Source organism: Rhinoraja longicauda, chromosome 10, assembly GCF_053455715.1.
Source record: "Rhinoraja longicauda isolate Sanriku21f chromosome 10, sRhiLon1.1, whole genome shotgun sequence".
Classification (NCBI taxonomy): Eukaryota; Metazoa; Chordata; class Chondrichthyes; order Rajiformes; family Arhynchobatidae; genus Rhinoraja; species Rhinoraja longicauda.
The window spans coordinates 26451034-26476108 of record NC_135962.1 but is presented as its reverse complement, the minus strand read 5'-3'; the positions used below and the strand labels follow the sequence as shown (position 1 = coordinate 26476108).

The 25075-nt window shown below is 42.5% G+C and overlaps 1 protein-coding gene across 1 annotated transcript in view; it reads left to right on the top strand.

The window, feature by feature from the left end:
- Positions 1–13146: 13146 nt before the first annotated feature.
- LOC144597292 (5'-3' exonuclease PLD3-like) overlaps positions 13147–25075 on the top strand; it is a 31710-nt gene continuing 19781 nt past the window's right edge. The window contains exons 1-5 of the mRNA XM_078406459.1: positions 13147–13210; positions 13870–13950; positions 18026–18177; positions 20014–20197; positions 22585–22708. Coding sequence (XP_078262585.1) covers positions 13870–13950; positions 18026–18177; positions 20014–20197; positions 22585–22708 — 541 coding nt within the window. The 5' untranslated portion in view covers positions 13147–13210. The remainder of the gene's footprint in view (positions 13211–13869; positions 13951–18025; positions 18178–20013; positions 20198–22584; positions 22709–25075) is intronic.

The window sequence follows — 25075 nt, the reverse complement described above, 5'->3', positions numbered from 1 at the left end:
CTAAACCGTTTTCCAGATATGCTGCCTGAACCACTGAGTTACTCCAACACTTGTCTTTTTTTGTGTGTAAAGCAGCATCTGCAGTTCCTTGTTTCTACATTGTGCCATTTTTATTTTGTAGGAATATTGTAGGTGGGGTTACTAGTGAGATTAAAGAGAAATCAATAAAACACCATTGATGAGTAATTTAGCCTCAACTATTTATATGTATCTTGTAAAATTATAAAATTTGATGGTGGGAGGAGGTCATCTAACTATTGATTTCTGCCCTTTATTTTGAGTTGATCAATCTTAGCTGTAGGGATCCTGTACCAGGCCTTAGATAGGAAAGGGGAAATCATGAATGTTTCAATTGCTAATCGATTCCACAACTTCCAGCAGTGGTTTTCACTGAGAAACACAATCACTGCCTGGCAGAACATCACACAGGTAAGTTTGGTTTTAGCTTAATCTATCAAACTGTGTATTTCTAGGTATCTATAACTGTACTAAAGGCAGGGAAGTTAAGGGCCTGTCCCACTTAGGCGATTTTAAGGCGACTGCCGGCAACTAGGCTGCCGCCGACAGTTCACCGGGGTGTCACGGGCATGATCGTGAGGAGTCTTCAAAGAATCGTAGTGGATCTCGGCGCGTCGCTGAGAAATTATCTGGTATGAAACCTCTCGGTGACAGCTGACTTGTCGGCAGGCATCGTTGCTTATTGCGGGCGCTGTCCCATGCTGTCCCCAGGTTTGCAAGGTTGTCGCCTGAACTTTATCATGACATCTCATTCAAAGAATTTTCGAATAAAGTTGATTTTGGTGATTTAAAAAAAAAATAGGTGTCGGAATTTATTGAATTTGTCAGTACTTTATCATGACATCTCATTCAAAGATTCTAGTCGCATTCGTTTTGACCATTAAAATTGAACGCTGACACGCGCTGTGCTATGAGAACACTTTTCATTCATTTATTTAGATCAATGGGACAAGCACATCCACAGGCATTTCACTACGTTTATTAAAGGCCAAAGCTCACACACAGACAGACACTACTAACACAAAGATAAACTGAGTTTTGCTGCTATGCTGTTTGTAAGGGGTATGCACACCTGACCATAAGGACAGCAAGGTCCGGCCAGACCATTTCACACGTTAAGGGCGCCTCCGAGCATGACACCTGTGGTCGAAACCCGTCCACTGAAAAGCAGCTGCAACAGCCAGGTGTGGATTGTGGGTGGAGTCCGCGATGCATGCAGTTTTCCATCTTTCATAGTAATATAGTGTTTTTATATATAGTAATATAGTTATAAAGTTGATTTTGGTGATTAAAAAAAAAAAGTAGATGTCTGAATTTATTGAATTTCTAAGTACTTTATCATGACATCTCATTCAAAGATTCTAGTAGCAATCATTTTGACCATTAAAATCAAACGCTGACACCCGGTATGCACACCTGACCATAAAGGACAGTGACATGTAAAATGGACTGGCCGGACCTTGCTGTCATTATGGTCAGGTGTGCATACCCCCTACAAACAGCATGGCAGTAAAACTCAGTTTATCTTTGTAGTAGTAGTGTCTGTCTGTGTGTGAGCTTTGACCTTTAATAAACGTAGTGAAATGCCTGTGGATGTGCTTGCCTCATTGATCTAAATAAATGAATGAAAAGTGTTCTTATAGCGCAGCGCGTGTGTCAGCGTTTGATTTTAAGGGTCAAAATGAATGCGACTAGAATCTTTGAATGAGATGTCATGATAAAGTGCTTAGAAATTCAATAAATTCCGACACTTTTTTTTTTTAATGACCAAAATCAACTTTATTCAAAAACAATATATTCCTATGAAAGATGGACAACTGCATGCCAAAATCTTTTTTTTTTTTAAACGGAAACTTCACACGAATGCAAAATATACCTAGAAATTTCACTGGTCGGTTTTGCTGTCGGTTTGTTCACGTGTGAGTTGTGCTTGTGACACCTCCACATAAGTGCAGGTTTTCGTTGGTTGTCTTGCTTGCCGTGGTCCCTGTCTTAGCGGACATCCTAGGTAGCGAAGACTGAGTCGCTAGTTGTCGTCAGCTTGCCGTCGCCTATGTGGTAGGTTGTCTTAGCTTGTCGCGGGCATTGTCGCGGGCATTGTCGTGGTCATTGTCGTGGACATTGTCGTAGGGTTAATTTTTTTGGCGATCTGCTACGACTTTGACAATCGCCGGCAGTCGCCTAAAAAATTGCCTAAGTGGGACAGGCCCTTTAAGTCGCTACTAAACATGACTAGAACGTTGACTGCAAAATCCCCTGGATGAAACTGATGCAGGTTTCTATATGTTTCTATGTGCAATCTGATTTCTGGGCCACTGCTGTCTGCCCTCGTGATCACGGACCTCTTTATGATGGGTGTTGTTTCTAGCAGACAGAGAGTCCCCACAGTAATCAGACACCATGGTCTCTTCAGCATCACAGGCGGCTAGTTACACTGTGGAAGGTTATAGAAATTGACAAGCAATTGCTTCAACCGACACTTCAATCACAATAATACTCTAATAAACAATGTAACAAATGACCTTTAGTAGTTTTAGCTTGCAATATCAATAATACATTTTTAGCTGTTAAAAAGAACTTTGTATTTGACAACAACCCATTGTTTCACTAAAGACACACACAAAAATCTGAAGAAGGGGTCTCGACTTGAAACGTCACCCATTCCTTTTCTCCAGAGATGCTGCCTGTCCCGCTGAGTTACTCCAGCTTTTTGTGTTTATCTTTGGTTTAAACCAGCATCTGTAGATCCTTCTTGCCCATTGTTTCACTAAGTGACTGCTAGGTGGTTGGAGCGAATCCTTTACTCGCTTGTAATGGACAATCGGCAATATCGGCGGACACCAGGACAGCACAGTAGAGTTGCAGCCTTACAGAGGCAGAGACCCGGGTTAAAGGTTCAAGGTCAGTTTACTGTCACATGTACCAGTTAAGGTACATTGAAGCTGACTGTACAGAGTTTGTAGGTTCTCCCTGTGACCACGTGGGTTTTCACAGGGTGCTCATGTTTCCTCTCATACTCCAACGAGGTAAAGGTTTGTAGGTTAATTGGCTCCAGTCTAAAATATAAATTGTCCCTTGTGTGTGTAGGATAGTGCTGGTGTACGGGGTGACCCCTGGTCGGTGCAGACTCAGTGGGCTGAAGATCCTGTTTATGTGCTGTATCTCCAAAGATACAGCCCCCCCCACCCCACCTCTCATAGTCCATTATAATGATTGTTACCTGTATTCCTCATTTAAAATGTTTTTGTTCTGTTTGACTAGTTTCCATATGTTGTAGGTCTGAAGAAGGGTCCCGACCCAAAACGTCACTTATCCGTGTTCTCCAGAGATGCCTGACCACTGAGATACTCCAATACTTTGTGTCTTTCTTTGCATATGTTGCTGCTTGGCATGCATTATTTTAAAAGTACAGAGTTTGGAACACTTTGCAATATATTTTCCGTAGTAGCATACAGCCCTTCATGAGTCTCTCGTGTTGGTTCAAGACCTTTTCTTAAGTGATTGAATGTTGTTTAATCAACCAAGTGTACGATAAGATTAATTTCTTTTGACTTTGAAGATTTGCTGCAGTAAAATTATCCCATGGCATGGTTGCCACTATGACATGAACAAATGCCAACATTTTTTAAAAGACTCCATCTTTCCACCACAAACCACAAACATTTGAGCAGCTGGAATAAATAATGGAAATTAAGCCTTATTAAGGAAGTACCAACATATACAAACAAAAAGTTGAAATTAAAATTGAGAGCATGTGAGGCTGAGATTTATTGTTATGCAAATCCATAGTTTGCTTAACTTTCACTGTTCATAAGTGGTCTTCAATCAAGGCCTTCTGGCTCATCTTATCTTTAATGTCATAATTAGAGGACCTTGGGCTGTTTTAATCCCAGTCACAACCACTGCAATCTTCAGGAATGCATTCCAATTGTTACCTTTCTGCAAAATGCTTTCTCCGTAGCTGTTCTAAAGTTGCCCTTATAATTTCAAGCTTATGTACATTGGTGCACATTAACAAATGGCTCCAGGTCTACATTCTGCCATCAATTATATAAGTGCCACTTTATCCAGATCTGTCAGTTTTGAAGTTAGCAGTCCTGGCGTCCTTAACAATATGAAAGATAGACACAAAATGCTGGAGTAACTCAGTGGGACAGGCAGCATCTCTGGAGAGTTGGAAAGGGTAATGTTTCGGGTCGAGACCCTTCTTCAGACCCATTCCTTCTCTCCAGAGATGCTGCCTGTCCCTCTGAGTTACTCCAGCATTTTGTATCTGTCTTCGATTTAAACCAGCATTTGCAGTTCTTTCCTTAACAATATAGTTTGCTTGTGTTAATTTTTTTAGCTTATTTTACAGGCTCATTACTCATTCGCTACATGAAAATTGAAAATATTCAATTTTATTTAATAATTTGGTCTTTTCAGGTCATTATGATGTTCCTTTCAATAGTTTAAACAATAGCTATTTCTAAATTTGCTGCTGAATTTTGCACATTTCTAATTTTACCTTTTACTGGAAAGATTCTGAATTCTTGGAGATCTCACCGGTTTCTATCTACTGACTTCATTCTTGAATTTGGTTCTGCTAGAGCATGTCCTAAAGCAACAATTTCCTCTTTAGATTGTTTAAAAATTAAGCTCGTTTTAAATTTGAATGTTTTCTGAGGGATTTCTTGGAGGAGCAAAGGTCCAGGAACAATTAAGGAGGGTGTGAGGTAGAGCAGTATTTGAGCAGAAGAAGGGGATAAAGATTTCCCAGAGTAAACATGCTATTGAAGACATGGGAATAGAGAGGAAGGGAGGGAAAGAAGGAAGTAGGTTGGTGATGATCTTGTCAGCCCACTGTTAATACTGGAATAAGAAAGAACTGCAAATGCAGGTTTACCAAAGAAAGACACACAGTGCTGGAGTAACTCAGTGGGTCAGGCAGCATCCCTGGAGGACATAGATAGGTAATGTTTCGGATCGGGACCCTTAAGATGCTTGGAAATGTCCCGACTGGAATCGTCACCTATCCATGTTTTATGTCTTTCGGTGTTAATATTGACCCTGTCTGTGTGTTGTGAGTTTAATGTTCTTTTGCTGATTGAAGCAGATAATGTTTCTGGCTCAAACAGAGCTAAACAAAATACAGAAAATGCTCAACAGATTAATTGCATATGTGGGAATAGATATAGAGCTAACATTTCTGGTTAAAGTCTCTTCATCGTTGAAACTTTGTCCTGTAATGTAGCCTCCTGATAGACAATAGACAATAGACAATAGACAATAGGTGCAGGAGTAGGCCATTCAGCCCTTCGAGCCAGCACTGCCATTCAATGCGATCATGGCTGATCACTCTCAATCAGTACCCCGTTCCTGCCTTCTCCCCATACCCCCTCACTCCGCTATCCTTAAGAGCTCTATCCAGCTCTCTCTTGAAAGCATCCAACGAACTGGCCTCCACTGCCTTCTGAGGCAGAGAATTCCACACCTTCACCACTCTCTGACTGAAAAAGTTCTTCCTCATCTCCGTTCTAAATGGCCTACCCCTTATTCTTAAACTGTGGCCCCTTGTTCTGGACTCCCCCAACATTGGGAACATGTTTCCTGCCTCTAATGTGTCCAATCCCCTAATTATCTTATATGTTTCAATAAGATCCCCCCTCATCCTTCTAAATTCCAGTGTATACAAGCCTAATTGCTCCAGCCTTTCAACATACGACAGTCCCGCCATTCCGGGAATTAACCTAGTGAACCTACGCTGCACGCCCTCAATAGCAAGAATATCCTTCCTCAAATTTGGGAGACCAAAACTGCACACAGTACTCCAGGTGCGGTCTCACCAGGGCCCGGTACAACTGTAGAAAGACCTCTTTGCTCCTATACTCAACTCCTCTTGTTATGAAGGCCAACATTCCATTGGCTTTCTTCACTGCCTGCTGTACCTGCATGCTTCCTTTCAGTGACTGATGCACTAGGACACCCAGATCTCGTTGAACATCCCCTCTTCCTAACTTGACACCATTCAGATAATAATCTGCCTTTCTATTCTTACTTCCAAAGTGAATAACCTCACACTTATCTACATTAAACTGCATCTGCCATGTATCCGCCCACTCACACAACCTGTCCAAGTCACCCTGCAGCCTTATTGCATCTTCCTCACAATTCACACTACCCCCCAGCTTAGTATCATCTGCAAATTTGCTAATGGTACTTTTAATCCCTTCATCTAAGTCATTAATGTATATCGTAAATAGCTGGGGTCCCAGCACCGAACCTTGCGGTACCCCACTGGTCACTGCCTGCCATTCCGAAAGGGACCCATTTATCCCCACTCTTTGCTTTCTGTCTGTCAACCAATTTTCTATCCATGTCAGTACCCTACCCCCAATACCATGTGCTCTAATTTTGCCCACTAATCTCCTATGTGGGATCTTGTCGAAGGCTTTCTGAAAGTCGAGGTACACCGCATCCACTGACTCTCCCCTGTCAATTTTCCTAGTTACAGATAGTGCCTGACCCTCTGTATTCAAGGTATTTTTTGCTGGGTCTTTTCGATTTCCAGTACCAGCAGCTTTTACTTTTGATTTTCAGTAAATAAAATCCCCTCTGTTTAATTCAGTTTCACTGTTGTACAAACATTCATTAAACCCAAACTTAACCAGCAGCCCAGAGGAACCGAAGGCACTTAAATTAGGGGCGTGGCTGTGTTCTGCAGCTGCGGCTCACCGGCAGTCTCTCTGTCTTTTTTTTGTTTTTTGTCTATTGTCATCGTTTAATGTACGTTTTGTTCTATTTTTAACTCTGTGTATGTGGGGGGGTGGTGGGGGGGTTGGGGGAAACCTTTTTTCTAATCTCTTCCTCAACGGAGATGCGACCTTTACCGTGTCGTATCTCCGTTCGCGCTACGGCCTAACATCGTGGAGTCGGCGGCCTCCAGCTGGGATCGACCTTGAAGACTCCGGTCGCAGGGCCTGGACTTACCATCTCGGAGGCTTCGGCCGTGGGCCCTGCAGACCGCAACATCGGGAGCTCGCAGGTCCCTGGCTGGCGACCGGCTATCGGGAGCTCCAGCCGTAGCAGCCTCGACCGCCCCGAAGCGCGAGGTACGATCGACCCGCTCGCAGGCCCTTCATCACCCTGCTTGGCTCGGCCGCAGCACTTTCCTTCGCCCGGTGGGGGCTCAGGACTTTCATCGGCCTGCTCGGCTCGGCCCTGGGACTTTCCATCGCCCAGTGGGGGCTCAGGACTTTCATCGGCCTGCTCGGCTCGGCCCTGGGACTTTCCATCGCCCGGTGGGGGCTTCAAAAAGTTGGGAGCCTCGATCACCTCGTGGCACCACGGGAGAAGAATGAGGAGGAGATAAGACTTTGCCTTCCATCACAGTGAGGATGTGCCTAGAGCAATCACTGTGATGGCTGTTTGTGTAAAAATTGTATCTGTGTGTCCTGTGCTTTTTGTTGTCTACTGCCGGACCCTGACGTGAGAGGACGCTGGCGTTGTTTATTCGCCGCTTTTCCGTTAGGATAGTTTGTCTGTTTGTTTTTATGTTGATTGTTTTTGTAAAGCGCTTTGAGCACCCGATAAGGCGCTATATAAAATAAATGAATTATTATTATTATTATTATTATTATTAAATTCTTATTTGCACTTTAACTGCACACGTTGTAGACTAGATGTGAATGCCAATTTGTCTTCCATTATAAAAGTGATATTAATTGCTGCTCAGTTATTTATCACCATCCAATCTTGGCCATTGCTTAATTTAGTTCCAAAAGTGCTTTATCTGGTGTACATAGCTGCTTCCTGTTTGTAAATTCTTACTTCCTCAACTTGTATATTAGGTTTTGAAAATAGTGTGTCCTATTCATATTAGTAATATAGATTGGTCAAGATTTAATTCACGTGTATCATTTTTTTTAATTAAAAAAACAAAAAACAAAAAAGTGGGCAGCACAGCTGGTGAAGCTGTTGACTCAGTTCCAGCGATCCAGGTTCAGTGCTGTCTGTGCAGAGTTTGCATGTTAGATCATTGAGCATGGAGCCAGGCCATTTGGCCCAACTCAGCCATGCCGACCAAGGTGCCCAATTCAAGCAAGTCCCATTTGTTTGAGCTTGGCCCATAACTCTCTAAACCTTCCTTCACCTTGTACCTGTCCAAATGTATTTTAAATGTTGTCATTATACCTGCCTCAACTATTTCATCTGGCAAAAACAGACGCAAAGTTCTGGGGTAACTCAGCGGATCAGGCAGCATCTCAGGAGCACATGGATAGGTATCTGATAAAGGATTCTGACCAGGAATGTCACCCGTCCATGGTTTCCAGAGATGCTGCCTGACTTGCTGAGTTAATCCAGCACAATGTTTCTTTTCTTCTCTCCAAGTGCCTGTTACTTTATTTTCATAGATTATTGTTTCTCGATCCTTAATCACCACCAATTTTAAGTTGACCATCCTTTAGTTTGCAGAATGTCCTCATACATTTTTCTGAAGCGGGCAAGTTGCATTTTGTGGTGCCACCTGGTGGCAACCCCAGGGCACAACGAACCATCGGCTCTAGAGGGCAGCGTCTTGGTGTGGGAGGCGCCTGTGTTAGTTTTTGGCTGGACTCCATCGCGTTCCTGCTACATTGGTGACCCCGACGTGATGTGTCCATGGGTCAGCCGTGGCCTATCGTTCCGGCGGCCTGGCGCCGTCGCATCTTTGAGGTGATCCATGGGCTGGCCTACCCATCCATCCGGGCCACGGTCACTATGGTGGCCACAAGGTTTATGTGGCACGGACTTCAGAAGCAGGTCGCTCACTGGGCTCGGACGTGCATCCCGTGCCAGACATCAAAGCTGCATCGACACGTCCGGGCGCCCGTTCAGGACTTCGCAGTGCCACGCCGGCGGTTCAATCACACACATGTGGACATCGGGGGCGGTACCTGTGTTCTTTTTTGGCTGGACTCCATCGCGTTCCTGCTACAACTTGTTAATTTCTAGCATCTTCCCTGTATGTTGAGAAATTTGGAAGACAAAGGTTTGCTCGTCTGCTATTCCTGACCCCACTTTTCTAAGAAAGCTGGAGTGCAACTCCAGGTAACTTATTCGCTCCAAGTATAGTCAACCTTTCCAGCATATCTGACCCATCAGGTCTCACCCCATCCCTTACCTCCATTTCTCTTGTTTCTGCTGATACTTTCTCCGCAGAAAGCACAAGCAGATGGCTCTGGAATAATCTCTTCCCCTCTATGTTGATATTTCACCATTTCACACCAAGTTCTGCTCAAAACAAAATTTTATAAACAGTTCAATGCTTTTCAAAATTCTTTAAAATTAAATTATCATCTGTAACTTTTTTTTTCTAATCAGCAAAATTGTGCTTATAAAAAAATGTGACTTTATATTTCACAATATCTTTAATTGCAACTTTGAATGAACAGAAGATAGGATACATACTAGAAATAGAATAGAATTTCTTTATTGTCATTGTTGTGGTGCACGCAACAAAATTCAGGCGCACTGCCTAAGCGGAGCTCAAATGTACAAGATAAAAAAATAACAATAAAATAACAGTAAAAGAGTGAGAAAAAAAACCTATTCATACACTCACGTACACACATTGTGACACACACACATTCACACATGCATACACATTATGCCTATGTATGCACCCTTATCAAAATATAAGATATTGCGCCTTGTCAGAATATAACATATTGCACAGAATAGTAGTATAAAAATAAATATTATAAATTAATATATCAGTATTGCGCAGAGGTAGGTATTGTACAGTATAAATATTGTCGATCAGGGGTGTGCTTTCAGTGCCTTGGGGTGGAAACTATTTGTTAGTCTTGTGGTGTGCGTTTTGATGGACCTGTAGTGCTTTCCTGAGGGCAGAAGGGCAAACAAGTGATGGGTCCTTTAGGGTGGAGGTGACAGAGTGGGAGAGTGGTGGGGGCCCATCCTGACTGACTGCGGCCACTCTGTTAGGAAGTCCTTTATCTAAAGGCAGATGTTGTGATCGAAGCCTAGGTCGGACAGCTTGGAGACCAGTCTGCTGGGTATGATGGTATTAAATGCAGAGCTGTAATCAACAACCAGCAGTCGTGCAGATGCTGCCCGTTGTTCTAGGTGGAGCAATACAGTATGGAGGGCAGTGGCAATGGCATCATCTGTTGATCTGTTGGCTCTGTGTGCTTATTGGTGTGGATCCAGGGGTGGGTGAGAGAGCAGCCTTGTTGTGCTTAAGGACCAGTCTCTCCAGGCACTTCACGATTATTGGTGTTAGTGCGGCCGGCCTGTCGTCGTTGAGGCAGGTTATGGCTGTCTGCTTCGGAACTGGCACTATTGTGGATGTTTTTAGGCATCCACAATGGCATCCACAATGTTTTTAGGCATCCACAGTGGGGACAATGCACTGTGCCAAGGATAGATTGAAGATGTTTGTGAACACATCAGCTAACTCAGCAGCGCAGTCTATGAGAACCCGTCCTGGAACTCCGGACCGGACCAGCTGCTCTCCGTATGTTGACATTACGGAGTGTGCGTGTGACATCAGCAGTCTGTATGATGTGTGTCTGACTGTTGGAAGCTGGAGCTGGAGCAGTGGGCACGACAGTCTCTGTTCTCTCCACCTCATGGCGGCCAAAGAGGTGGTTGAGCTGCTCTACCAGTGAGGCACTGCTGCTGATGGACGGGTTGGTGTTGTTATTGTAATTGGTGATGTGCTGTATACCTTGCCATACACAACGGGGATCTGAGTTGTCGAAGTGGCTCTCAATACAATACAATATATCTTTATTGTCATTGTACAGGGGTACAACGAGATTGGGAATGCGCCTCCCATACATTAGCAAATTTGCAGATGATACTAAGCTGGGGGGTAGTGTGAATTGTGAGGAAGATGCAATAAGGCTGCAGGGTGACTTGGACAGGTTGTGTGAGTGGGCGGATACATGGCAGATGCAGTTTAATGAAGATAAGTGTGAGGTTATTCACTTTGGAAGTAAGAATAGAAAGGCAGATTATTATCTGAATGGTGTCAAGTTAGGAAGAGGGGATGTTCAACGAGATCTGGGTGTCCTAGTGCATCAGTCACTGAAAGGAAGCATGCAGGTACAGCAGGCAGTGAAGAAAGCCAATGGAATGTTGGCCTTCATAACAAGAGGAGTTGAGTATAGGAGCAAAGAGGTCCTTCTACAGCTGTACCGGGCCCTGGTGAGACCGCACCTGGAGTACTGTGTGCAGTTTTGGTCTCCAAATTTGAGGAAGGATATTCTTGCTATTGAGGGCGTGCAGCGTAGGTTTACTAGGTTAATTCCCGGAATGGTGGGACTGTCGTATGTTGAAAGGCTGGAGCAATTAGGCTTGTATACACTGGAATTTAGAAGGATGAGGGGGGATCTTATTGAAACATATAAGATAATTAGGGGATTGGACACATTAGAGGCAGGAAACATGTTCCCAATGTTGGGGGAGTCCAGAACAAGGGGCCACAGTTTAAGAATAAGGGGTAGGCCATTTAGAACGGAGATGAGGAAGAACTTTTTCAGTCAGAGAGTGGTGAAGGTGTGGAATTCTCTGCCTCAGAAGGCAGTGGAGGCCAGTTCGTTGGATGCTTTCAAGAGAGAGCTGGATAGAGCTCTTAAGGATAGCGGAGTGAGGGGGTATGGGGAGAAGGCAGTAACGGGGTACTGATTGAGAGTGATCAGCCATGATCGCATTGAATGGCGGTGCTGGCTCGAAGGGCTGAATGGCCTACTCCTGCACCTATTGTCTATTGTCTATTGTCTATTGATGCAATAATTTAATTAGCTAGTCAGTATTAATTTAAACAACAACAACCCAACGAAACAAATTGTAACAGTTTTAAGACAGAATAAAGTGCAAGTAGATCTGTGCCGGATCACTGTGCGATGTGACCATCCGGCTCAGCAGGACCGGTTCATGGCAGCTATGGCCCTGGGGATGAAGCTGTTCCTGAGTCTGGAGGTGCGGGCGTAGAAGGCCTTGTATTGTCTGCCCGATGGAAAGAGTTTGAACAGGCTGTTGCAGGGGTGTGAAGAGTCTTTGTGGATGCTGGTGGCTTTTCTGAGGCATCGTGAGGCATCGTGAGCCAAACATCCTCCGCTTGTAGGCTGCTTTGGCGTCTCTGATGCCTCCCTTCAGGTCGGACCTGGCCACACTGTACAGCTCTGTATTGCAGGACCGGAAAGCCATGTTGCAGGCTTTTAGCAGGAGTTGGGCGTCTTTGGTCATCCATGGTTTGTTATTGGGAAAGACATGGGTGTGTTTTGTGGTAGTGACATTGTCTACACAGCTTTTTATGTAAAACAGTACAGTGGAAGTGTAGGTGTCAATGTCCTCATCCTCAAATAAGTCCCAGTCAGTGCAGTTAAAGCAGTCCTGTAGTTGCTCAGAAGCTCCCTCAGGCCACACTTGTATGCCTCTAGCAGCTGGTTTGTCCGTGTTGATAAGAGGTCTGTATGCTGGAGTTAAAAACAAAGAGATATGGTCAGACTGGCCCAGATGGGGAGAGGTGATGCTTTGTACCCTTGTTTAATGTTACTGTAAACATGATTGAGTGTGTTTTTTCCTCGTGGGGCACTGCACATGTTGATAAAATTTCGGGAGGACAGTCTTTAGTTTTGCTTGGTTGAAATCACCTGCTATTATAATAACTCTGTCAGGATGGGCACTCCGTTGTTTGCTAATGGCAGTTAGCAGATAGCCCAAAGCTGTTGTAGTATTAGCATCTGGTGGTATGTATACAGCTGTGATTCTCGTGACATACAGAAAAGGTGACATTTTGTTAATAAATATTCCAGGTCCGGAGAGCAGTGGTTATCAATGACCTTTACATTTGTGCACCAGTTGTTGTTTGTGTATACACAAAGTCCTCCTCCCCTGCTCTTACCAGAGTCTCTGTTCCTGTCGTACTGGTGAGCTGCGCGGCCTGCTAGCCTGATAGCCTCCTCCGGGATTGTCGGGTTGAGCGATGTTTCCTTAATGATCATAACGCAGCAATCCTATATGTTTTTCTGCGTAGATGTGATAAGTTCCAGCTCTTCCATTTTGTTGGCAAGTGATCTTGCATTCGTGATGAAAAGACTTGGCAGTGGAGGTTTGTGCTGGTCTTTTGCTTGCCGAGCATGTATCCCAGCTCGGTAGCCTCGCTTTTGTTTCCTCTCTATGTGTCGCCTTCGTCACTTTCCTGGTAGGACAGTAATCCACAGAGACCCTGGCGGTCTGACGAGTTCTGGCGGAATGTTGTGTCCAAAATTTGCGTTGTTAAAAACCCAGCCACTGCATCGAACCGATGTTTAGTAGTTTGTGTCAGTTGTATGATATGTTAATGTATGCATACGTGACACTTAATAATAAATGAACTAAAAGAATACTACTTAAGGAGTGCCGGCTCGAGGAGTGCTGAGCCACTCTCACTTTAAACCTGCGTCCCCATGTTATTGATTTCTCTGCATGTATCTCGCATGTCGCTTGCCTTACAATGGAAAATCCAAAAGTAGATACGAGGAAATGCTGATACACGTTTACCAAAAAAGACACAAAGTGGTGGAGTGACTCCAGAGATGCTGCCTGACCCATTGAATTACTCCAGCGTCATATTTTAATGGCAAAATCCAAGCTTTTCAATGTTTGATATATTTTATGGCTTTGATCTGCCACCTAGTGTTATGGAAGTGTAGAGTCCTTGCGTACAACCACGTGAGAAAATACAGATGAGTAATTTAAGTTGTGACATACCTAATTACTTACGATGACAGAGGTTTACTGTATGACCTCAATTATCTTGGAAAGCTGTAAACTTAACACCACAATGCAATGCCAAGATATATGACCTTTCTTTTTGTACAGATGAAGCCTTTCAGAAACCAGGTCTGTAGACTGCTATACATACTGAATGTTAAAAGCCACAGGAAAGACTTCAACAAATGGGTAAGTAACAATGCAAAGCCTAAGATGCACACAATTAGAGTCATAAAGTCGTATAGTACGAAAATAGGCCCTTCGGCCCAACTTGCCCATGCCGACCAAGATGCCCCATCTACACTTTTTTGTTTTGTTTAGTTTTTGACTTCAGAGTTCAGAGAGTTTTTGAGTTCAGAGATACTGCGCAGAAACAGGCCTGCGCTGTATCTCTGGTGCTCCAGATAGCACCCAAGGTCAAGATTGAACCTGTAAGGAAGCAACTCTCCTGCCGTGCCACAGTGCCGCCCATGGGGCTGGGGATAGACAACGTTTCTTGCTGGGAATGGACAACGTGCCCAACCTCACTTGCTTTGCATCCCACAACCCATGGTCTTTATTCTACATTTGTTTTTGCACGTTCTCATTCTTATTCTACTTCATTTGCTCTCTGAACAGATAACCATGTTTACAGCTTATTCCCATGGTCACCCCAATTTTACCCAGGTAGGGATATCCCTTCCCCACCCTTCCTGCAATGTTTTGTCTCCTTTTCACTTCTGACAATGGGTCTTCAACCTGAAAATTATACTTCATTATTACATGTACCTAGGTACAGTGAAATGTTATGCTTTGCATACAACCCAGTAAAATCATACAGCAGAAATCATCACCTAGGCAGTACACAAGAGTCACCACGACTCAGGCACTGATAAAGTTACAAAGGTTCACCAAACATTGACTCTTTTCCCTGCCCACAGATGTGGCCAAAGCCCTGATGACCATTTCCAGCATTTTCTGATTTTTGGAAATATATTTATTTTAATTTTCATTTCAGCAAAAGTGCTGCTTTTAAACATACCAAAAAAAATCCTGCACAAAATATAGGGGGAGGGGGGAAGAAAGGAATGGAAGAAGAGAGGAGGGACAGAACAAAGCCTAGCAGGTAATAGGTTGATACAGGTGAGAGAGAGGCAACTGCACAAAATATAATTAAAAGACTAAATGAAAATTGTTTTCATTAGATTAATGAATAAGGAATTTGATCAGTTCATTATGTATTCAGGAAAATGTTCCACTGTTTTAGATTCCTTGATGAATGACAGCTGTCAGAAAAAGGCAGTTTTGGTCTCCAAATTTGAGGAAGGATATTCTTGCTATGGAGGGCGTGCAGCGTAGGTTCACTAGGTTAATTCCCGGAATGGCGGGACTGTCGTATGTTGAAAGGCTGGAGCGATTGGGCTTGTATACACTGGAATTTAGAAGGATGAGGGGGGATCTTATTGAAACATATAAGATAATTAGGGGATTGGACACATTAGAGGCAGATAACATGTTCCCAATGTTGGGGGAGTCCAGAACAAGGGGCCACAGTTTGAGAATAAGGGGTAGGCCATTTAGAACGGAGATGAGGAAGAACTTTTTCAGTCAGAGGGTGGTGAAGGTGTGGAATTCTCTGCCTCAGAAGGCAGTGGAGGCCAGTTCGTTGGATGCTTTCAAGAGAGAGCTGGATAGAGCTCTTAAGGATAGCGGAGTGAGGGGGTATGGGGAGAAGGCAGGAACGGGGTACTGATTGAGAGTGATCAGCCATGATCGCATTGAATGGCGGTGCTGGCTCGAAGGGCTGAATGGCCTACTCCTGCACCTATTGTCTATTGTCTATTGTCTATTGTCTATAATGCTGGATTAGCTTGTGATTAGATGTGGAAATTAAAAATGCTGAAATAAGTAAAACAGCCCTTTAATATGTGAATTATGGCTTGTCCATTATTTTCTATCATTATGCAAAAACATTAATTGGACGAAGTGAATCTTGTGATAACTCCAATTAGAAATTAGTTCACTGTGGAACAGTGGTATATTTGCACCAGATCGAACAATACTCAAGTGCATGGAATTACTTACTCTGCAAAGAAATATATATTTAAAAATAGCATTTGGATATAACATTTAACAACATTTGGACAGGTACAGAGCTAGGAAAGGTTTAGAGGAATATGGGCCACACATGGGCCAATGGGACTAGTGTAGATGGGGCATCTTGGTTGGCATGGGAAAGTTGGGCCAAAGGGCCTGTTTCTGTGCTATATGTCTCCATGATTAAATGCTAAGCACTACAAATACCTTTGCCATTTGACTATATGACCATGTTAGCTTAAAATAATAAAACGCATGAATTTATATGGTATCTTATGCAAAGTAAATACAATCCAAATTATTTGCAACCCTGAAGCAAATTTAAAATCTAGCCACTTTTGCAATGAAAGGAATTCTGTTGGAAACTTTGCAATTCAGCAATTGCAAATAAGATAAACTGCCTTGGTAGCATTGGTTGACAGATGAACATTGGTCAACATCCACTTCTTGTTTGAGTGATTCTGTGATCTTTTACTACTCAAAGGGAAGAGAGGTAATTGGCTTAATGTCGCGTCTGAAAGTTAACACCCACGACAGTGCAGCACTCCCTCAGCACTGCATGAAAGGTCAGCCTGGAAATTAATTGGAATTTACCTCAGGATTTTCTCCATTACTGGGGGTGGGTTTTTCACCAAAGACACGACTGGAAGAAGCCCTGAGGAAATCCCTAGTGTTTGGATTAAAAGGTACATGAAATAGGTCTTCAATTTCAAAAGCTTTATCACAGTTGAAATAACAGCTGAGCAAATCTGCCTTTATTTTAGTTTTATAGATGCAGCATGAAAACCTGTCCTTCAGCCCACTGATTCCATGCCGACCATCAATCACCCGTTCACACTAGTTCTATGTTATCCCACTCTCTCATCCATTCCCTACACACTAGGGACAATGTGCAGAGGGCCAGCTAACCTACAAATCTGCATGTCATTGGGATGTGGGAGGACATCCAGAGCACCCAGGGAAAACCCATGCGGTCATAGGGAGAAGGTACAACCTCCATACAGACTGCACCCGGTCAATCGTTTGAACCCGGGTCTCTGGTGATGTGAGGCAGCAACTTTACCGCTGCAGCATTGTGCCACCACTGGGTTTTTCTCCTGCTCCACCACTATTACTACAGCTGGGATTTTCAGCAAAAACTTGATTAGAAGAAGCCCTGGTGAAATTCCAAGTGTAGAGATTAAAAAGTGCATGGAAAAGGCCTTCAACTGAAAAACATTCATTCAAATGAAATGACAACGGAGCAAATCTGGATTTCTGCTGTTTCAGTGAAAACCTCTTTTTACTAGGCGACGTTTCGGGTCGCGACCCTTCATCAGTCTGAAGAAGGGTAGCGACATGAAACTTCACCTGGTAAAAAGATGTTTTCACCGAAACTGCAGTCTGAAGAAGGGTCCCGATCTGAAACGTCACCGATCCATTTTCTCCAGAGATGCTGCCTGACCTGCTGAGTTACTCTGGCACTTTGCGTCTATGGCACAAGACAGCATCTGCAGTTACTTTTTATTACTCTCTTTTTATTAAGTGGCTCGAAGAATCAAGACCATTCTTCTTCTGTTGTTAATTGCTTTCAGTGATTTTCTTTTTGAGAAACATGGGCAAATATGTAACTTTGATTAACTTGGCATGTGACTAAAAAAAATTAAAAATATCAGCAACAGCACATTAAACGTAGAACATTGCTGGTGAGATGTTTTGCTTGTTTTGAAATTTGGAAAATATATCTCTAAAGGTTTTGGAGATTAATCCAATGTTAATGTAGACTTAAACTAATGAAGTGACCTATGATCATGATGCCTCTGGTAGTTATCCCAAAGATCTACCATAAAGAAAGATAAAGATTAGAAATTTGAAGCTACTGCCCCAAGCAAAATTTTAGCTTTGCGTTGTAAAATATATGTAAACTATGAAGAACAGTTTTATAATAAACAATCTTTTCAATAAACAAAATGTCTTTGTTTCAACTTATCTTTGCACTTATTCTCATTATATGTAAACGAAGCAAATTGAATGATGATATTTATAAATACTTGGCTATAATGATGCTTAGTTTAGTAATTGACCCATTGGATTTAAGGTCTATATTGAAAGGCAAAGAAACAAGAGAAAAAGACAGAAGAAACTCAGATTGTCATTTGCTATTTTCAACATATTTTAAAAGATAATTTTGTATTCTGCTGCATTTTAGGAGCATGGATCGGTTATTTTCTTGTCATTTACGATCCTTTGCTTGTTGAGCTTGGCAATTATCCAGATTAGATGCAAATTAACAGAATATCCTCCAGGCATTGACGAAGCTTGGAAAGAACATCATGGCACAACTTGTGGTGATCCTTGCAGGTGAGAAGCGAGTGTCACCAATTATGTTGAAAGAAAATTATGAAATTGTCGCTGCAATCGATGAAAGTGAATCTAATTTTATCAGTTATCACTGAAATCCCAGTGACTAAAGAAAAAATGAGCATTGCACATTTTAAGGTGAAGGCTCCTCAACTTGTACCATCAACTCTAATTTCATTGCCATGTTATCTATTGTTTGCTAGCTGCTTTCCCTCCTTGCATAGATATTCGCTGGAGTTTAGAAGGATGAGGGGGGGATACCATTGTAAACTTACCGTGTAATGAAAGGCCTGGATAGAGTGAAGATGGAGAGGATGTTTCCACCAATGGGAGAGTCTAGAGCATGGGTTCAGAATAAAAGGATGTACCTTTAGCAAGGAGATAAGGAGAAATGTTTTTAGCCAGAGGGTGGTGAATCTGTGAAACTCATTGCCACAGATGGCTGTGGAGGCCAAGTCTTTGGGTATTTTTAAAGCGGAGATTGACAGGTACTAGATTAGTAAAGGTGTCAAAGGTTACAGAGAGAAGTTAGGAGAATGGGGTTGAAAGAAAAAGATAGATCAGTCATGATTGATATGCAGAGTGTACTCCATGGATATGACGTGAATTTGTATCCAGTTTTACTTTAACTGCTGTCAGAGTGACCACTTTTTTGTGTTCTTTTTCTTCTCGTGCTTCCCAAATGTTGTTCATCCACTAATTTTGTAGTCTCTTACTGTTACTGTGCCAGGGTCTGTAAAAAATGAGGAATGCTACTGGATGTCTGAACAGGAGCAGGCCAGGGTCTGCTGAATGACAAATCAAGGCGGGGAACCTCGCGTTAACCCCATTCCATACTCTGGTCCATCACTATGCCTCATATTCACATCATTCCATCTGTTCGGACTGCACTCCACCCTTCCTGCCCTCAAGGATCCCAGTGGAAGATAAAAGTAATAGATTCTTGCTGGATTAGGTCACAAAGCCAATCTTTTCTCACCCTTCATGTCAGGCAAGTGCTCAGACAAAGATCAGGGAAAATGACCCCTGCATTTGCATTTCTTAACCCCCTTCAAACACTATTTCATTAACCCTGTGAAAATAAAAATAATTATATCATCCATTCTTAAAGTAATTATCTTATATCTTTGCTACTTCATGTGTGATTTGGCAACCAAATGAAAACAACCATTTATTTTTTGTCTTCTCATAATCTTTCATAGAACATTGAACAGTATCGCACCGGAACAATGTTTGTGCCGAACATGATGCTAAGTTAAACTGATCTTCTTTGCCTGTACATGATCCATATCCCTCCATCCTCTGCACTTCATATGCCTATCTAAAAGCTTCTTAAACACCACTATCATATCCCCTCCACCACCACCTCTGGCAGTGCGTTCCAGGCCCCTACCACCCTTTGAGTAAAAAAGAACTTGCCTCACACATCTTCATTAAGCTTTCCCCCTCGCACCTTGTCACTATGCCCTCTAGAGTTGGACATTTCTACCCTTGGAAAAATCATCACTTTGGAACATCCTCCCTTGCATGTTCCTGCTGCACTGATAAAAGTACCAATTTATAAAACATTCTTTATAACATGCAATCAGCGTCACTTGCAAACTTATCCGTTTAATATTGTCCTAGAAACTGGAATCGCTTTTAACTTTTTATAACTTTTTAATTTCATCTTTAATGTTCACATCTGCGCCTACAAATTTCTCAGTATAAATTAGATTCATCTTATTAATATCATTAGATATTTTCTCCTGCGCGTCCCAATGTTTGTCAACTCGTGTTCTTGATGACACCACTCAATGCCGCAGAATATTTAATGGCAAACCTCACCTTTTTTAGGTTTGTTCTTGCAGAGACTGTCCCTGATGGGTTAGTCTATGCGGAAAATGCTACAGGATATCAATCAATATACAACTCCTGGATAAACCTAATCAAAATGGCCAACAACAGCCTGGATATTGCTTCATTCTATTGGACTCTTACTGGAAGCGATATAAATGTGACTGATCCTACTTCTAAATATGTAAGTAAATACATTTCTTCTTTTGCCTTATGCCTGCCTACATTGCCTAATGCCTGCCTAGCTCGGCTTTGAATCTTTTGAGCCTAATTGAAATGTAAAATTAGATGAGGTTAAAATTAGATTATTTTTACTCAAGCTCAACAAGTCAGTGTTGGAGGGATAAATCCTGAGGATTTCTGAGCAAAGTTGGAATGGAGATATTGGCCACACTTTTTCAATCTTCCTTGGATACTTCAATGAGTCTGAAGAGCTGGAGGACTGTTCAAAACAAAGCAGAGGGAAAAATTAGTAGATTATGAGGCACTAACTAACATTACTGATGGTAATAAAGGGAGGCCTTTATCAGAAAGAAAATCAATTCTCAGTAGGGGAAACATAAACATAGAACAGTACAACACAAGAACAGGCCCCTCGGTCCACAATATCCATGCCAAACATGATGCCAAGACCATCCATCATCTATCCTCGCATAATCTTTATCCCTTCATTCCCTGCATATCCATGTGCCTATCCAAAAATACCGTAAATGCCACTATCGTACCTGCCTCTACCACCAACCTTGGCAGTGTGTTCAGGCACCCACCACCCTCTATGTAAAAGAAAAGTTGCCCTGCACATCCCCTTTAAGCTTTGCCCCTGGCACCTTAAAGCTATGCCCTCTTGAATTTGATTTTTCCATCCTGGGGAAAAAAGGTTCTAACTCTCTACCCTATCTATACCTCTCATAATTTTATATATTTCTATCAAATCTCCCCGCAACCTCTGGTGTTCCAGAGAAAACAATCCAAGTCTGTCCAAACTCTCCCTGTAGCTAATACCCCCTAATCCAGGCAACAGTTGGCCAAGGACAGCCAGCATGGAATTGTTGAGTTTTAACAGAGTTCTCTGATAAAGTAACTGAGGGTGTTATTGGAAGTCATACGGTAGGTGATTTATGGACAAGGAAACAGTTATTTGGGTAGAGATACCCGGCTGGGGGGGGAGGGGGGGGAGTATGTGAAATGTATTGTCGGGTAGTCAGGACCAATGGTGGGTCCTGATCTTGAAGCTTGGTTCAAGGGACCGGGCAGGTTGGGAGAGAGTGCTCTGAGTTTGCAGAGACTGAGGAGGAGAATGGTATGAGTGTGGGAAGATGAATGGGGAAATTGTTGAAGAATCAGCACAGCAGGATTTTTTTTCCCTAATTCTGGTTTTGCACCCATGGCTTCTTTAATAAATGTTATGAATTTTATGTGCAATATATGTATAATTTGTTTTTGTGTGGCAGTCTGAGTCGATGTGCCTGTGATGCTACTGCAAACATGATTTGTCATTGTACCTGTATCTCACTGTACTTGTGTACTTGACAAAAAACTTGACGGGATCAGGAATTTGATCTGCATGGGTGGATGGGATGTTAGGCTAATGAGGGAAGGGTGAGGATCCGGACTGTTGTGGGGGTTAGAAGGCATGAGGAAGTGCTGCTATTTTGGTAAAGTATTTTTACTCCAATGTGTCTATATAAAAATTCCACTGAATGACAATAAGGGAATTACACCACTAGAGAGCATTAACTGCAAGTTTTGTGATCCTCAAAATCGTAGCACTATTCCCCTTATAATCTTTTCTGGTATTGGGATAATTTTTTACTGTGGAGGATATTGGGTTTTATTATGAAAGCAATGATAACGATTCTCCACAGGGGTCTATTAATGCAATTAATTTCCAGAAAACACAAAATATTGGAGTAACAAGTAGATCAGGCAGCGTCTACTGAGGGCATGGATAGACGTTGTTTTGGATCGTGACCTACTTCAGGTGATTGTACTAGGGGAGGGAAAAAGCTGGGAGAGATGGGGCTGGGACAAAGTCTGGCAAGTGATAGATGAATATAGGTGAACACAGGTGAAGGATGGTTTAATTGGCAGATAGGTGGAATGAATGACAAATGTTAGAGATCAAAAGGAATAGCAGGTAATGAGAGATGAGGAGTGAAATGTAAAGCCGGAGGGAAGGGTATAGGTGGAAAGCGAAGTGAATTATAGAAAAATTGCATGCAAAATTTGTACAAGAAAGTGTGCAAAAAAACAAGACATTGGTGCAAAAACATAATTAGAACAAAGATTCTGCACTGTTGATTCCTCACCAATTCAAACAGCTTCCCACCTCTTTGCCATTTCCCTCCTCAGTCTTTGCAAACTTGCAGCACCCTCCCTCAATCTCTCCCTTCTCATGAGTCAATTTCAGTAGCTTATTTCCACCTACCTTGATGCGATTAATTTTGTCTCTATGTCAAGCTCCTCTTGGCAATGTGTCTGGTGTGTGTTGCAGTGTGCACTACCTGATCAGAGAAAGGGACTGAGTGACCTTTACCTTGTTATCCTCTTTTTTACCATGTGCTGCAATAGGGTGAAATCATACTTGAAGAACTGGGGAAATTGCCATCAAAGAGAGTCAATGTGCGTGTTGCAACAAGTATGAAGAAATTCCCACGTCAATTTTCCACCGACCTTGAAATCCTGAAAGAGAAAGGTGAGCTCCATAATTACTTCTCATCCTATCTAATTAACAGCATCTATCATTGAAAATTCATTTCAGATTTGTGAGGAAGTAGAGCAATCTTGTGATCAGTGCAGAAGAGCATTGGTAACAGCTGGGAAGAAATTGTCCCAATGCACAACTGGTGTTTATTTTTTGCAAGGAATATGGAGGACAACATATTTTACAGCAAATGAAGTGCTGCTGTTGTAATTGGTTGCTGTGCAATTTATGCAGGGCAAGATGCCACAAAAATCAAGTGATTATCAGTTGTTGACAGGGGTGACTTTTAATGTCCAACTGAGGGACTAGACAGGGTATAAATGTCTTAGCAAATCATCTAAAGGCACACAATAGCCTTCCTTCAGTCTTGTACTGACTGGGGAGTTCAGTTTGATTTTTGTGTTCAGGTCTCAGGAATAGATATGACTCTCAACTTTTTCATTCATAGTCATACAGCCATACATACAGCTCAGAAACAGGCCCTTCAGTTCAACTTGCCCACGCTGATCAAGATGCCCGATTTACTCTAGTCCCACCAGGCCACGTTTGGCCAAGATCCCCCTCAACCTTTCCTATCCATGTATCTGTCCAAATGCCTCCTAAATGATGTTTTTGTACCTGCCTCAACTGGCTCCTCTGGCAGTTCATTCCAAATACCCACCATCTTCTGTGTGAAATTAATTGCCCCTCAGGTTCTTACTAAATCTATTCCCTCTCACTTGAAACCTATGTCCTTTGGTTCTTGATTCCCCTTCTCTGGGTAAAAGACACTTTATTCACCCTATCTATTCCCCTCATGACCGTATACACCTCTATAAGATCATCCCTCAACCTCCTGCATCCTAAGGAATAAAGTCCTAGCCTGCTCAACTTTTCCCTATAGCTCAGACCCTCAAGTCCTGCCAGCATCCTCATAAATCTTCTCTGTACTCTTTCCACCTTAAAATCCGAGGAATATTCTTCACATAACTCTACTAGCATCCCTGAATGGCAGAGCCAATACTTTCTCATACTTCCCTCTGGATCATAGTCACGACACTGAACATCTGATCGTTGTCTCCGACACAGTCACCAATATTTCCTCTAAGATCGTTTCCCCAATCTCATAGAGCCCCCATCAAGTATATTTTTTTTACTGCAAAGCAAAATGTAAGCTTGAAAGGCATTACTTAATTTTCCAACAAGGCATATTAAAGACCTTAGGGCTCACAAATTTTGAAATTTACTTTTTCATATTCAAATATTCCCTGGCCACAGAGGAGATGACAGATGACTAAAGGGCAGTAAATATCTATATTCAAGATGGACAACTTCTACAGGTTATGATTCCAACATCATTGTCTTTGCAAAATGTCCAGTGCTTATCTACACTTGGAGAGGTGTGGATTAATTGAGGATGGTCAGAATGGTTTTGTTAAGGGAGATCCTGTCTGATAGATGATCAAACATTTTGCAGAAATGACTAAGTGTTAATAAGGATTGTGCAGTTGAGGTATACACGGACGTCCATAAGGACTTGGACAAGCTGCCCTTTGGGATATTGTACCAAAGGTTAACATTTACGGAATGCAAGGCAAGAAATGAAATTGCAGAAACAAAGAACAGCAGTTGTTGGTTTACAAAAAAAAAGACAAAGTGCTGGAGTAACTCAGCAGGTCAGGCAGCTTCTCTAGAGAATATGGACTGGTGGCATTTTGGGTCGAGACCCTTCAAATTGTTGGTGAAAGGAAATAGTGAGCGGTGGCCAATGGTTATTTTACATGTGACCTGTGCAGGAATTGGTGATGACACATTAACAGTCTGAGCGTGAATGTAAGAGGGTAGTTCAGTAAGTTCACAGGTAATACCTGTAAGTTTACAGGTAGTGTGAATAATGTAGTGAGTAGTCTTTGGCTACACAATGCTGTATGCCAGGACTTCCACCTTAAAACATGGTAGAGCAAGGCAGGAGCATTGCCTGGGAATGAAAGACCCAGCTTATTATTCATTATTGCAAAGAGTTGTGAAGGTAGCCTAGACCATCACGCAAACCAACTCTCCTTCCATTAACTCCATCTACACTTTAGGCTGCCTCGGCAAGGCCACCAGCATAATCAAGGACAAATCTCACCCCAATCACTTCCACTTCTCTCCTCTCCCATCAGGCAAGATGCACAGAAGTTTGAAAACCCATAACTCCAGATTCAGGGACAGTTTCTTCCCAGCTATTATCAGGCAACTGAATTGTTCTCTCACCAACCAAAGAGCAGTACTGAGCTACCATCCACTTCATTGGGAGCCTTTGAGCTATCTTTAATCGGACTTTACTGCACTTCATCTTGCACTAAACATAATACCCTTTATTCTATATTTATGCAC